Source organism: Leucopleurus acutus (assembly GCF_964270905.1).
Source record: "Leucopleurus acutus genome assembly, chromosome: 18".
Lineage (NCBI taxonomy): Eukaryota > Metazoa > Chordata > Mammalia > Artiodactyla > Delphinidae > Leucopleurus > Leucopleurus acutus.
In genome coordinates this window covers 67,787,250-67,803,976 of record NC_139160.1, presented here as the reverse complement: position 1 = coordinate 67,803,976, position 16,727 = coordinate 67,787,250, and the positions used below count along the sequence as shown (strand labels likewise).

Sequence of the window (16,727 nt, the reverse complement as noted above, 5' to 3'; positions counted from 1 at the left end):
GAACAAACTTATTTATGACATATCGTGAGAAGGGGAGGGATACTTCTAAACTGTGACTTTAAGAAATTTTTCTGGATGCAAAAGAGAAATGAATTCCTTCTTAGCTAAGTTATCACAGGCTTTTCTACAAGGTGGGGAGAAAAAAGAAAAAAGATGCAACTAAATAACTTTTATATAACACTGAATACAAACCTTATATGGTGACGGTTCAATTCTTTCTCCAAATAATACCTGACCTAGATTTTCAGATGGGCGTTTTCCTTCTGATGCTTGGCAAAAATCAAACCTGCGGGCAAGAATATTTAAGTTTTTAAGCATAAAAGGAAGCAATGAGATATCAAACCCCTAGCCAACCTAGAGGACAGATTAGGTACTGATCACTCTAAGTAGATGAATAAGAAATATATTCCTACTCCAAGTTCCATGTACCACATCTCCCCAAAACACACAAAAAAAACACCTGAAAATTATGCCTTAGAATGCTTTGATTTTTAAATAATACTTTTATTAAGATGTAAATTATAGAATTAAAAAAATTGACACATTATAATTTATTGTTGTTCATTTCAATGATAAAATTATTTACACCCTAGTCTTCAAGGGAATTTTGCGTAACTCACCTTTTGTTATCTTTCTAATTCAAATATTTACTTAATGCCATTTCAAGAAGATGTGTCAACTACATGGGTTTCTGTCTCATCCCAATATACTGGCCAACATGAAAAGCAGGCTAGACAGACCCTCCGAGAACATGGAGCTGTGGAGAAGCCATAACCAGGCAGCTGTAAGCTTCTCTCTGTGCTATAATTTCCTTGTATTACTAACCAAGTTTTCATAAAGTTTTGTTTGAACGTTACAGCCTAATTTCAGCCTTGCTATAGAATATTAAAGGGCAGTTCTGTGCTCACCATGGTCACTATGGTTGAGACCGGCACAGTGATGGCTACAGACCAGTTAGATCCCTAAGAGGAAGATGAATCTTGGGTGATAAAAAACTGGGGCTGGGAAGTCCCCAAATGAAGATTCTCCATCTACTGGATATAAGAGATTCACTGAGTTTTCCCAAGAATAGCCACAAAGATTTAAGGAGAGAGATTTGTTTATTTAACAAAACAAAAACTAGAAAAAGTCTCCAAAGTTACATAAATTATGGTCCATTCATTCATGAAATTTGTATTCTCTTCTTACACGTTTAGGCACATGGATTCTTGTAGGATAGTCAAACTTTTTGTGTGTGTTTTCTACAGTAAACATATTTTCTTTCAAAACTCTTAAATACCAGAGAAATTTAGAAGCCAACTAAAATTTAGGAACATATTTTATACCCAATATGGAATATAGTGCTCAAATGAACAAAGGATATTTATGCAGCATTTTTATAATATCAAAAAATGGAAATAATGAAATGCTCATAAATAGAGAATTAGTGAAACAAATCATACACAGACTCTATATGATCTCTACAAAGGGATAATAAACAGCTACTAAAACGACCGAGGTAGCTGTGTATTAATATAGAAAAGATGTCCAAATAGATTCAGTGAGAAAAACAAGGTGCAAATAAAATATATAAACCTGCTTTCATTTAAAACAAAAATGGGGCTTCCCCGGTGGCACAGTGGTTGAGAATCTGCCTGCCAACGCAGGGGATACGGGTTTGATCCCTGGTCCGGGAAGATCCCACATGTCGCGGAGCAACTAAGCTCATGAGCCACAACTACTGAGCCCGCATGCTGCAACTACTGAAGCCCGTGCGCCTAGAGCCCATGCTCCACAATGAGAGAAGCCACTGAAATGAGAAGCCCGCACACTGCAACGAAGAGTAGCCCCCGCTTGCTACAACTAGAGAAAGCCCACACACAGCAACGAAGACCCAATACAGCCAAAAATAAATAAATTAAAAAAAAAAAGTATAAATGTGGTTGTGTATGTTAGAATAAGCAGAGAAAAAATGCAGGCGGCAGACAACAAAGCAGTTATTTCTGGGGACTGATTATGTGGGACATATGGATTTTGTTGAAAACTATGTGGGTTTTTTAATAATCAAAAAAATTAAAACAAAATGGCTATTTGTCCAGTCAGGTAAAAAAAGGAATTCATTGTTTTCGTTGGTGCTTCTGTTGCATTGCAAAGTGACATCAACAGATCACATTTCACATTTTAACCCTACCTTAGAAATAAACAATATCCCTTTTAAAAATGTTTTCAGGCCCTGTACATTTTTTAAATGTGTATGAATTTATCCGTAACTGTGGAGAAAGTAAAAGTTCTAAATGTACAAAATTCTGACGAGTCATAAAATTTCATATAAAAACCAATCTGAAAAACTTACGCTGTATATTCATAAGGAAGAACAGATTCCACTGAGTCAAGCCTGTTCACAAATAGTTCTATTTCAGCCTGAAAATGAAGAAACACAGAATTAGAATATAAACAACTAGAGACCAAAACTTAGGTCATGCCTAGCATTAAAAAGGAATTTGACTTTTGAAATGAGAAATTTTATGATATCCAACTCACTTTAAAGAATTACTTATAAATCCATTCACTGAGATTTATATGCATTTAAATTACAATAAAATAATTTTCAGTTGCAAATGTCTCCAATAGTTTCTAAATGCTTTAAGTTCTAAAAATTTCTAAAAAATTAAATAAGTATTTAAATTAAATAAGGTATCACTCACTACATCAATATAGATTGCTTTTAAAAATCTGGTTTTCAAATTCAGTATTTCATTCTGCAGCACAAAGATAATTTTTATTTTTAAACAGTTTTAGAAAAACATTCTCGGGGCTTCCCTGGTGGCGCAGTGGTTAAGAATCCGCCTGCCAATGCAGGGGACACGGGTTTGAGCCCTGGTCCAAGAAGATCCCACACGCCGTGGAGCAACTAAGACTGTGCGCCACAACTACTGAGCCTGCGCTCTAGAGCCCGCAAGCCACAACTACTGAAGCGCGAGTGCCTAGAGCCCGTGCTCTGCAACAAGAGAAGTCACCACAATGAGAAGCCTGCACACGGCAACAACGAGTAGCCCCTGCTCGCCGCAAGTAGAGAAAGCCCGTGCGCAGCAACGAAGACCCAATGCAGCCAAAAATAAATAAATAAATTTAAAAAAACCACAAAATATTCTCACAGCATTCAAGGAATGCTGTCAAGAAGAAGAAAAAGAGAAATGGATGCATCCAAGAAATATTCTGAAAATAAATTTGATAGGACTGATTGGTTTTATGTGAGAGTAAAGATAACACACGCCCTAAGTTTAAAGATGAGAGATGCTTTAATTTTCTGATTTTGACAAGTAACAAAAGGGACATTGGAAGAGGATTAGGTTTGAGGGGAGAGATCGTGAGTTTGTCTTTAGACATGTTTTGTTTAAAGTGCCTTTGAGATACCTAAGTGTAGAAGGATAAACAGTCATGGCATTCAGAAAAAAAATCTGGAGATATGAATTTGAGACACATCTGCGATTAAATTCAATATGAGACCACTAAACTCTGGCTAAAAGTTTTCAAAAGCTATATCACCTGTGGCTCTTTGAAATGTGAAGTGGTTACAGCCTTTTGGAAAGCAAAATACATGCCTTCTTCCACCCAGCAATCCTACTTATGAGAACTTATCTCCTAGGAATAAAATCATGTGTGCACAAGAGATCATGTATAAGAATGTATACTGCAGACTTGTTCATTAAAAGACTAGAAACATATTGTAGTATGCCTGTTGATAGTAAATTAGCTATTAAACACCATGGGACCATTAAAAAAAAAAAAGAAATGTTGCCAGGTAGGTAAGAAATTTCTAGATCAATTGTACTAGAAACACAATCTCATGCTCTTAAGCAGACAGGAGACAGACAATGACAACACGGTTTAATTCTGGAGGACTGCTTTGATCAATTTGAGAATGCTTAACTACAAAGGTAGTAACAGAGAAGAAATTCATAAAGACCAAATCAAATTCAACAACAGAGGAGAGGGAGAAAAGCTGTATCAACTTCCTAGGAAACATGGGTTAACTCAAAGCCACACCTTCCTACTGAAGCTCCCAGGATTTCTTCAACGTATATTTGAAGTTCCAAAGGAACTTGTACCCAGGTACCCACTCTGCCAATAGGGGCTCATTGCTACTCAATACAGAATTCTTCAGATGAAAATGTCAGTAAGTAATCTGTGCCCTGAAGTACTTTTGGTACTAACCAAAAACAATTAAATAGGAGCTGTTTACCTGTATTTTACAGGGTTAGATCACTATGGCTGCCTCTGGACTCTGATCTGAGGCTACCTAGAAGAGCATAAAGCCACATTTGCCATTTTGATCTCATTTACTAGTGCTGTCAGCAGTCCTCTATACCTGTTAATACCCCAAAAGTGAGACAAAATGTTCAATGTACAAAAACTAATAATACACTGTCCTTTGAAAAACAGCAAAACACAGTGGGCAAAAGAAGACCTCTGGAGCCAGTTTGCCTGGGTTCAAATCCCAGCTCTACCACTTATACTTGGTCAAATTATTTAGCATCTCAGTTTCCTCACGGGTGCTTCAGTTTCTTTATCTGCAAAATGGGGATAACAGTAACTACCTCACAGAGGTATAAGGATTAAATGAGTTAACATTTATAAAGTATGTCAAACAGTGCCGAATACATGAAGTGCTATGTATTTGTTAAATAAAGGAAACCAAATCAATTTAATGATATTCAGAATAGGGAATGCCTAAACTACACTGCTCATCCACTAAAATGCCCATCCAATATTCATGATATACAATGGAAGGCATTAGCCTTTGTACACGGTACTGAAAACACACATAAAACCCCTAAAACCGTACTGAAATAAAATGACAACTCAATGGTAACACTGTCTCAAACACAAAAAAAAGTTTAACTGTGTCTCCTTGTACAAAATATTGAAGACTGTATCACTGGTCTTTCTGACTAAGAAGATCATGGGACATGATACTTAAGCTTACAGAATGCTTGAGTAATTATCACAAACTTATATAACTGTTGTGAAGGCAAAATTCCCCATTGATAGCTTACTCTGCCAAAACAATTTTCACTAATTATAAGGGATCAACACTGCTATGAAGATATACCAGAATCCAAGCGCTCTGTTTAATGTATCTCTTTTTTTTTTTTTTTTTTTTTTTTTTTGCGGTACGCGGGCCTCTCACCGTTGTGGCCTCTCCCGTTGTGGAGCACAGGCTCCGGACGCGCAGGCTCAGCGGCCATGGCTCACGGGCCCAGCCGCTCCGCGGCATGTGGGATCCTCCCGGACCAGGGCACGAACCCGTGTCCCCTGCATCGGCAGGCAGACTCTCAACCACTGCGCCACCATGGAAGCCCTATTTAATGTATCTTAATGAAGACTGAAAGTTCCTAAAAAGCTAATCCAGTTCACATCTTTAGATTTCTTTCTAGGGAGGAATGCACCTATTATACTCTACACAACTTTCTATGTTTTGAGTCTCAAAATCCACGTTTTCATCACATAAGCCAACTCCCTTGTGCCACAATTAAGCATATTCCTTACTCTCAGTACAAAGAGATTAAGAACACAGACTCTGAAGCTAGGCTGCCTGGGTTTAAATCCTGGCTCTGACATTTACTAGCTGTGTGATCTTGGGGAAGTTTCTTCACTTCCCTGTGCCTTGGTTTTCTCATTTGTAGAATGGAGGTAATAATAATTCCTGTTGCAACTGGTTTTTGAGAAGAGTCGAGAACAGTGCCTGTCACAAAGTACTATGTAAGTATTTACTATTATGCAGCAATGTCCAGTAGAACTTCAAGCAATGAAAATACTCTATCTGCTCTGTCAAATACAGTAGCCACTAGCCACATGGGGCCATTAGTCACTTGAAACGTGGTCAGTGTGGCTGAAGATCTGAATTTAAATTTTTATTTAATTTTACATTTAAAAAGTCACAGGGGCTTCCCTGGTGGCACAGTGGTTGCAAATCCGCCTGCCGATGCAGGGGATACGGGTTCGTGCCCCGATCCGGGAAGATCCCACATGCCGCGGAGCGGCTGGGCCCATGAGCCGTGGCCGCTGAACCTGCGCGTCCGGAACCTGTGCTCCGCAACGGGAGAGGCCACAGCAGTGAGAGGCCCGCGTACCACAAAAAAAAAAAAAAAAAAAAAAAAGTCACAGGAGGACTTCCCTGGTGGCACAGTGGTTAAGAATCCGCCTGCCAATGCAGGGGACACGGGTTCGAGCCCTGCTCTGGGAAGATCCCACTTGCCACAGAGCAACTAAGCCCGTGTGCCAAAACTACTGAGCAGCCCACGAGCCACAACTACTGAAGCCTGCAAGCCTAGAGCCTGTGGTCCGCAACAAGGGAAGCCACCACAGTGAGAAGCCCACACACCACAAGGAAGAGTAGTCCCTGCTCACCACAACCAGAGAAAGCCCACACGCAGCAACGAAGACCCAATGCAGCCAAAAATAAATAAATAAAATAAATAAAGTTATTTTAAAAAAATAGTCACAGGCGTCTAATGGCTTCTATATGGGACAGCACAGTAATGGAAAAGAATAAAATGCTGCTTAGTACCCTTTATAAACCCTCTTCATATACTTAATATTTTACTCTAGTCATTGCAATCTTCCCTTTACTTGGAAAAATAACTCGAATGTTAGTCTATCCCAGAGGTTGGCAAATTTTTTTCTTAAAGGGCCAGAGAGTAAATATTTTAGGCTTTGCTGGACAAGCAGTCTCTGCCGTTGTAGAACAAAAGCAGCCACAAACATTACATAAGTGAATGAGCCCAGCTGTAGCCCAATAAAACTATTTATGGGGATTGAAATTTGATTTTCATGTAATTTTCACTCATCCCTAAATATTCTTCTTCTTCTAATTTTTTTCTAATCACTTAAAAATGTAAACACAGTTCTTAGATTGAGGACCCTACAAAACAGACAGCAAGCTTGACTGGACTCCTAGTTCATCCTTGAGCTCTGTTTACTAGGTATTTTTCAATGTTCTTTAAATTCATATCTTTGGAAACCCAAAACAGGGCAAAAGGTTCAGAGATTTGATGCCATTTAAAAAAAAATTTTAGGACACTGTTGAGGAGCATATAAATTTAGGGTAAAAGTTTCTTCCATTTCTACCCAATGGATGAGGCAAGAATTTTTGCTTAGCCTATGATGTTCTCTCTGAAGTTTCATGGTACATCTCTTAGCTATAGGATTGTAAGATTGAAGGAAAACCGTATTCTCATTTTCTGACTTCTCTCATCTCTCCTTTGAGTCTTAATCTTTCAAAACGGAAAGGTCTTAATCTTTTGAATCATCTATCTCCTTGATCATGCCAGCTGCTTTTCTCGGGACCTTGCCCTACTCTCACATCTTTCTTAAAAGGTATAGCACTGAGAATTACAGGCAGAATTCAAGGTATAGACATCAAAGCTTCATATATGTATAGAATGACATTGTTACTTTTCATTAGCCTTTTTGGCCAAAAGCATAAATTCTTCAATGACACTCTTCATCTCTTTCCAATGTTCTGTAACTGATAGTTTAAAGTTCATCACCTCAAATATATAATTGTTAACTTTTTCTTCAAATATACTTTAACTTGTCCATGACCAAATTAATTTACTACCTTTTGTTCTCTCATATAACTTTAAGAGAGCTTCTGGAAGTACATTCCCAGTGGCTTTATATTATGTTGATACAAGAGTTTAATACTACTAGCTAATTAAAACATTTCACATTCATTCTTTTTGCTAAATTTAAGATCCAAATTAGCCTCAGGGACTTCTGGAAGTCTGTCTCCATTTTTACTATTCCCCATGGTTTATTCCCTAACTCCGCTCACCCTTAAGCTAACCCATACCACTTGAAATTCCAATTTAACCTTTTTAAAAAACAATCTTGTCAAAACTTTAGACATCAAATTCACTGGCTCCCTCTAAGTCTACTTTAAGTCTCTGAAGCAAACTCTAGAAGCCAGGAAAATTTCTCTTTTAGACACCATGCTAGTCTTCTGATTATATAATTTAGTATCATTTAAACTGATTATTACACTTATTCCATTTCAGTCTATAGCCCAAAGACCCACACACCCTCCCTCCCTATTTTCTTATTTGTACATTATTAGTTTTTATCCTTCTCACACTTGGCATTTTGTCTACTATCAACTCCCCATTAAATTTACCGTATCTATCAACTTTTCCTGATCTGGTGAAGTAGCTTCAAATTCTACTCCTAGTAACAAAAATGTTAACGTCACTGAAGAAGCATGTTTCAGCCTTCCTGTGTGATTTATAAGGATGTCTACAATTATCAAGGTCTGCCCACAAAATTTTCCAAAATATTGACAGCAAAATTCAGAAACAATTCTTCTCACATTATCTTTGACCTAAAAACAAAACTAATTTTAACACACACAGCATATAAACAGAGAACACAACTTCAGTTTGGAGGGAGAACAGAGTCAGACTGCTGGGTTCTTTTCAAATCCTAGGTCTGCTGCTAATAAATATGTGCTTATGGGCAAGTAATTTTGAATGTGAGGAATAAATGACGTAATAATAAAACAGAAACGATATAGAAGCTGGTTTATAGTTGGCACACAATAACTATAAGTTAAATGTTTAACTATAAGCTAGATAAAGATAGCTATTATTACCTATTATTTTAGAGAAGCTGGACCTTCCTCAATCCAAATATGTATTAGTATAAGGATAACCTTGAGGGTTTCTGTGAGAGGCCCTTCTTCCTCCCTCCCATTAAAGGACACTAAGGACAGTGGCTTCTGATCTACTGTTTATGCCTCTTCATTACTCCCTTCTTGGCTATCAGTCTAGGGAAGGGGAAGATAATAATTATCAAGCACAATTCTCATAGTAACCTTATAAGCTAGGGATTACTTGCTCTACTTTAAGACAAATAAGTTCAAAAACTGGACTGCTGGCTCAAAAAAGTGAGTAAACTCAACTGCTGCTACCACTTTTAATTTTTGCTGCTCTCAGTCCTCCACTTTTCTTCCTTCCAGTCTCTTCTGACACTTTTCCACACTTACTTTTACAGGAAAGTTGGTCCATCATAGATATCACCACTAAATTGTGGACCTTTTTCCGTCGCTTGGTGAACTAATCAAAACACATCTTGGATATTCAGTTCATTTTGGCTATTTCTGTAGCACTTTCATTCATTCTTCCTTTTTTAAACTGTGCGAATTTGAAAATTTAATATTTATCTCATTTAAAACATGCTAAGAATTGTAAATTTAAACTGATAAATTTAACACAGAATAGAACAATTTACAATGTATTTCTAAATATGCTACATTTACAACACTCTTTTAAATATTGACCCTTATAGTGAAAGAGGAAAATTTCAAAAATATTGTAAGTATTATAAGAATAATATTACGAGATCCTCGTAATATGACAGTAGGACAAATGTTAAAAACAAGAAAGAAGAAAGGAAATGAGACTGCTAGTGAGTTTATGTGGTTTCATGAAGGGCGAAAGTATGTTACAAACATGACATTCGTCCCTAAAAAATATGAATATACACACAGATAAAACAAATAGAAGAAAACATAAACAACTGTTGGCTCTAAGGGTCTAGGTGGATATACAGGTGATCATTATACTATTCTTTCAACTTTTTTGAATTTTGAAAATTGTCACAATTAAAAGTTGGAAAAAGAAAAGGCTTTAAAGATGAGAAGAGACTTTAGTCATATTATGAAGTGACAGAAGCCAAATCAAAGCAATAAGAAATAAAGACTAAAGAGTAAAGTTTAGTGTGGGAAGATGTTAGAAGCAGGAAAGATGACTTCAAAAGAAGTAATAAATAGGGGGAAATAGAATTTGCAATATATGTGAAAACCCGGGAAGATTCACAACAAAAAACCCTGAAAAACCATGGGAAATTCATTCAATCAACACATTTATTCAAAGCCCATAATGTCCTGTACTAGAAACCGTGAATGCCATAATATAAAACCCATGAATGGCTGCCTTTCAAAGAATTTATAATCCAGATGCGGAGATAGGGCACACATTCAAGGAAGTAAAAGAGAAAAGCGGCAAAGCTATTTATGTGTTCCTAGGGTAGCTAGTGGGATTTAGTTTTCTTATTAAAATAGCAATCGCTGTAAGAGAGCAATATTTGATTAACTTTAAGGTCATTTTCCATTCTAAACATCTTCTTTATTCCCCATCCAAGAGTTAATTACATGCAACTCCTTCTGGAGATAGCCAACTCCAAGATATCACTTACATGACTCAGAAGAGCCTTAAAGGTTACTTTCTTCACATTCCACTTTCAACTGTCCCAAAATGAGTTATTACAAGCATGAAAAGTTGTGACATTAACCATTTTAAGAAAGGTACAGATTAATCCTAAAGCAAGACTGTAAATTCTAAAGCAAGACATAGACAAAACAAGAATGATTACAATACCACCCTAAGAAACCTTTTATGGAAATGCTTTTAATTAATTTAGAGTTCTATCATCTCCCTTCTAAATCCTTCTCCTCCCAAATGTACAATTTTATTTCTAGTCCCCAACTGCCCACTCTACTTCTGATCCCAACTTTGGTCACAACTACACGCTATTTTATTACTTCAAAGCATGCCATGCTATAGTACTGCATTTCCCCCCATTTCCTTGTTCCTTTGTTTTGATTCTGCTTTTACAACTGCCATCATGTATGTCCCAACCAACACGTACAACTGTTTTTCAAGGTAGAAAGAAATCTTCAGTGAAGAAATGTGACTTTGTACAAGGATCAAAGCAAGTGACTAGTCACAAAAGTGTCTGAGATACCAAGGTACAGCCATAGAAAAGGAAAACTATGGAAGCTTCCATTACTTTAATATTGGAGAAGCCCACAGTGGGAAAAAGTCCAAAGAAGGAAAACCTTAGCTCAGATATAATTTTAAAATCCCAATACAAATGCTGGAACTCACAAATGGATGTTCATGAGCTTCGAGTTACCTGACCAACAATGCCCAGAAGCTGATCTCCTAGATATTAAAGTTCTCCCTCCACCTCCCATCAAAAAATAAAATTTCAACTTTAAACTGTATCAAAGAAAGGAATAAACATAAAATGTGACTGGTTAAAAACTGATGACATAGGTAAAGAGCTTTTTGTTGTAACTGCAATAACTGTGCAAGTCCAGGATTACAAGCAGCCCAGGATCTGCAGGACAGGGCAGGAGAAGAGGTACGGCGCTCAGCCTAGAAGATCCAGGAGTACCCCAATGTGGCGAAGAGCCTAGACTTCGGACTCAAGACACTCCTGGAGTTGCATCTTAGCTTCGCTACTTATGAGGTATGTTTGCTTGAGAGGGTACTGCATCCTACCCAGCTTCAGTTTCCCCATCTGAAAACCACAGGATTGTCTGGAGGATTAACTAAGATTAATATATAACTGGCACACATAAAGTACACAAATTGTAGTTTCTATCACTGTTATTAGCAAAGGGCACTAAATAGGTATGAAAGGTGAGAGTAAGAAGAACAAAGAAAAATATATTTCACAAATTTCTTACAAAGCCTTTCATCAACACTTAGTTAATTTTCATGGCAATAGCCAATGGCTTTGTAGAGTGCATATATTTAGGTAGCTACAATTAACTACAGTACAACATCTACTATGAGGACACTGCAATAGAAAACTGCAAGGAAGAATAGAAGTAGGGGTTTGGGGAACTGGGCTCTAAGGCTGACTGAGCTCAGACCAGTTTCTAGAACTTAGGTGTGTCTGCATGTGGAGCACCTGTCTGTGGTTTTGTTTCAGATGTTCAAGAACACACCTCTTGAAAAGGGCTTCCCTTTGTAGAGAGCAGTAGGACAGTATTTTATCTGTATCAACAACGCTTGCTTTCCTAATCCTAGCTCTCACATCCACTATAATGAACAATCACAGTTTTAAAATAGTTTTATTCGAAAATTTAATTTCTGAACGCAAACCTTCTAACTCAGTTCCATGTACTTTTTCACAGGAACAAAGAACAATCGTTGGAATGTGAATTTATCCAAAGTCATTCTTTCCAATGCCAGATTTCATACCTGAAACAATATCAGTAACCCTCACACACTGATTACTTTCCAGTAGCTAAGAATCAATGCTCTTCTTCCAGAAAAAAACTATGGGGCTTCCCTGGTGGCGCAGTGGTTGAGAGTCCGCCTGGCCACAACAGTGAGAGGCCCGCTTACCGCAAAAAACAAACAAACAAACAAAAAACTATGAAAACATGAAACTAAATATCAATAAATATATACCAATTATATTGTTAGGTACACATGTAAATTATATTTTTTCTTTAAATATTTCAAAATCTTCAAAATCTCTATGGTCAAGTTAAAACAGGTAAACAATACATTCATTCTTGTGTTTGTTCAGAGCAACATTTAGAACTGTTTTCTTAAATTTGACTAATTCCATATTTATAGGCAACTGCTCCCAAAATAATAGACACAGAATTTGTTAAAAGCTTCTAAAAGTAACTACTGATGAAGGAAATTTAAAAGTGTGATTCTGATTTTCTTTTTTATAAAAAAGTTGTTAAACTAATCATTTAAACTTTTTTTTTTAAACACCAGGGGGGTATATTTGGTCATTTTCCTTACTGGACAGGAAAGAAAATCTTACTCTTTCATCTAAGAACATGATCTGTCCATGCACACACATCATCAAACAGTAAAAAAGTGGCAAATGTTTTCTATAGTTAGTTGTTCATGTTGACAAGCCATTAAATAATTGCTTGAAAGTTAAAAGCAGCAAGGGTGAACTGCTCACTAATCTTCAGTTATCAGCCATTAGAATGCCACTTAGCACACTTAAGACTCAATCTAAAGGTAACTTCACATTTAGCTATTCACTTCTGACCAAGGCTTACTCTACTTATTGCAGTCAACATATTATCCCCTGAGCTTAAGAAACTAAAATGCTAGCAGAAAGGAATACCATGGTTCAATTCTTTAATACTGTGGTTTGAAAAACTAACAAAATAAGACAAATAAGAGAATTGAAAGACAGAGAAACCTCAAAAGCAATGCAGCATTAAAAAATGTTTAGGTACCATCACATAGCTATTAACTTGATAAATAAAAACTATAGAATACTGTGAAGACACATGGAATCATTCAGCTAATGGCATTGTAAATCAAACCTACCTTTCTTCAAAGAAACCTGGTGGTATTAAATAGAGCTATAAAATTGCTTCTTGCCTTTGACCTACTAATTTGTGAATATGCAATGAATTCCTGCTAAATACATTCTAGCAAAGTTATTTACAATATAGAAAAATCGGGACCAATCTAAATGCCCTACAAGCAAGAAACAGCTCAGCAAACCATAGTATTGTAATACTACAATGAAATACTGTATAGCCAATGAAAATGTGCACTATGTTGATATTCAAATGTACCTGTAATGACAGCAAGCTAAAGAAAAAAAGGCACAGAACACAGTCACACTGTTTATTAAGGCTAATGAAGATCATAAATCAGAAGTTAAAGGAATATGAATATGACTGTATGTTCACTGGACTGTTTCTACGCCAGTAAATTGAACATAAAATAATTTTGAGAGGAGAAAATGACCAAATCCTCAGGGTTCTTTTGATTGTCTCTCAATATACATGGTGAGCTAAATACAGGACATGGACTTCACAGGATATGTAAAGACTATACTCCATAAATTACACTTATGCTGAAAATAAACTTGGTTCATCTTTACACTTATGAATATTGTATAATATTGCAACAATAAATATTGTACTTTCCCTCCGGGAAGGGCAAAATATCTTTCAAGGGGAATATATAGTAAGCAAATATGATTATCTCTATCTTACAGATGGAAAAACTGATAGAAATAGTATCAATGACCTACCCAATTCATCCAACTCCTGATTCCCTAACCTAAAAGCATCTCTGGAAATAATTATTCCCATTTCACAACTCCCACTTCCAATTTTTAAAATAAGTCCTTTCAACTTTTCTGACAGTGTAGACAAGACTGTCTTCCTTAACAAATATGGAATGGATGAGAAAAAAAATATTAATACCTTGATTGAAGTAATGAAAATTTAAACTGTTTACTGTTTTTCTCCTTTGAGAAGCAAAGAGAAGAAATATTAAAGTGTACTTCAAATTCCCTACACCAGTTAGTCAAATTCTAGGGGAAAACTGTTAAAAGTGCCTCTTTCTACTGGTCTAAGATCTGTTTCCACTGACCAAGATGTGAAAGCAGCTGGCAACAAAGATGAAATCCAAACACTTCAGAAAAATGATCTGTCTTGCCTGTTTCATCCCTATACTTGTAAAAACTAAAAATCCAAAAGGACTCCCTGAAATTAATCAAAAGTTAACTAAAAGGAACTACCTAAAGAAGGACCTGTTGAGGAAACAAAATTATCTAACTAGCAGACCACCTGTAAATTTCACTCATACTCATGTCTGAAGTCCATCTCAAATGTCACTTCCTCTCTGTAGCTTTCCCTGAAGACTCCAATCCGCAGATGTTTCCTCATTTGTGTTTTAGTGCACTTTGGACAGCCATCTATTATAACATATCAGATTTTGATAATCTGTCATAAGCTTATGATCTTTGAGGTTCCTAGGAGACAGGAATATCTTTTTTGTGTCTAAGGCACTAGTTAGACAATATACGATTGCTGTTAAATTTAAATTTAAAGACCAAATACTAAGCTTTAAAGGCTGATTACTAAAATATTTAATGGAAAAACCTGTGTGCTAGTGAGACTAGCTCTCTCTTCCACTTGGAAGCACTATTTTCTTTCAGTCAGAACTCTCAAAGAGCGAAAATTTCTTGCACTGCAAGGTATGAGTTACAGTATTCAAGCACTAACTGTTGATGTGAGTACACCTGAAAGATCCTTAGACATTTTTAGAAATCCAAGTTTTTAAACAGAAACTGTAAAATGCCATGAAAAGTTTAATAGCTTCTTTAGTGCCCTAAAATAAGCTCAAAATTCACAACTATTGTAAAGCTAGCAGTAATAAAATAAACACCAGCTTAAAAAAACCAAGCTTAGTAAATAAACCTACTTATAGATTGTAAAAGTTTGCTGAACGATTATCTGAACTGTTAAAAGTATTAACGGTTTCAAAGAGTTTCTTGCACCCCAAAGGGTAAGTTTTAGCAACCTAAAATAACTGTGTATGTATACTTTCCTGCCCTCTACCTAATAACCTAAAAGCAGGTTACTCTACCTACGTCTCTTTTACTAGTGGTTAAACTGAAAACCTTGAGTTTAAGGTGGTAAGAGATCAAAGTTTTCAAGATCTGCCCTAGGAAGAAAACGCCGGTTTCTCCTGTTGTCTGCACCTTTTAAGTGTTTAAAACAATCTCGGAGAAACTAGTGGGATCTTACATATTTTTTGCATATTAAATTTCTTTTTTTACACTTAAGGTAGACATTAACTGTCTCAACCATCACAGCAACTCCTTATTAATGCAGTTTACGCGGTTCTGGGTGTTAAATCCCACAAACAAGGAAGCGACTGCTAACCGTGAGGTAAAAACACCTAAGTCCTAGAAAGAACAAGTCCTCATAACCAATCAGGGTTCCAGAAAAGTAGAAAACGGGAAGCAATGAAATTACAAGTTACTGGAAGACCTGGCCGTCCCCTTCCTTGGAGGCGGGACACGGGGCTGTGAGCGGACACTCGCCCGTGGAACGCTCGCTGACCTGCACGCCTCCAACGCCAAGCGAGCGCCATACACACACAGTCCCTGTTCCGGGAAAACTGAACCCACCTGCTCGTGCTACCTGGCCCGCCGAATCCGCCAGAATCTACGCCGGTACGGAGGCCGTTCCAGAGCCTGCGCCCCACAGCGCGGCCAACCCCACGCGCTTCTGGGGACACCCGACCGCACCCACTGCTACGCCCCCTTCCCCTGAGACGCCGGCTGCCCCCCCCCGGCAGAGGGAGGCTTCCTCTTCCGACTGTGCACCGGGGGGTCCGCCAGGCCGCACCCACCTTGCACTCGTCGCTCTTTTTTTCTTCCTCGCAGAAGTTGACTGGCGCCAGACCGGGCAAGTAGAAGGCTGCGCTCCGACGCGGGCCCGGGGCCGCCCCCAGCAGGAGCAGCGACAGCAGCAACTGCCACCGAGGTGGAGACGACGCCGGCAGCCTCGCGCTCATAACGGCTGTTTCGGGGGAACGGCAGCAGAGCCGCGGGGGGTGAAGAGGGAAGGAGGGACGGGGAGGCTCGGCGACGACTACCAGTCCGCCGGAGCTGAGGCAGGCCGGCCCTGCCACGGATAGTTCCGGTCGCGCTAGGAGACACCGCGGGTTCCGCAACAGACTCCGAAGCGGAACTCGAAGAAGCATGCGCAGCGCCGCCTGCACATGCTCAGTGAGAGCGGCTGCAAGCGCCCTGAGGAGTTTCCGGGAGGGAGAGTGGAGGAAATCCACTTGCCAGGTTTTCAGCGGGTCGGCTGGGGTGTTTGCCGCGGGAGAGGGTCCAGCTTTCCCGTTCCTGTTCCAAATTCCGATCTAGAGCCTCCTTGGGGCGTCGTGGAGCGTCTCACTTGCCCAGCGCCCCGTGCTTGCTGCCTTGCCCCGGTTTTCCACGGTTTCCTCACTACAGTGCCCAAGGCACACCAGCCCCTATTACAGAGGTGGTGCTCCAAAAAGTACTTGCTGATGAAGGCTGAGTTGGTGGAGGGAAGAAGTTTGGGAGACGGTTGAGTGCAGGATAAGGAAACCAATGGGGAGGAACTAGCCACA

The 16,727-nt window shown here is 38.4% G+C and overlaps 1 protein-coding gene across 1 annotated transcript in view; it reads right to left on the bottom strand.

The window, feature by feature from the left end:
* TM9SF2 (transmembrane 9 superfamily member 2) overlaps positions 1 to 16,299 on the bottom strand; it is a 57,738-nt gene extending 41,439 nt beyond the window's left edge. The window contains exons 1-3 of the mRNA XM_082859689.1: positions 15,975 to 16,299; positions 2,333 to 2,400; positions 193 to 286 (exon numbers count right to left, since the gene is read on the bottom strand). Of these exons, the coding sequence (XP_082715815.1) occupies positions 193 to 286; positions 2,333 to 2,400; positions 15,975 to 16,139 (327 nt within the window). The 5' untranslated portion in view covers positions 16,140 to 16,299. The remainder of the gene's footprint in view (positions 1 to 192; positions 287 to 2,332; positions 2,401 to 15,974) is intronic.
* Positions 16,300 to 16,727: the final 428 nt, after the last annotated feature.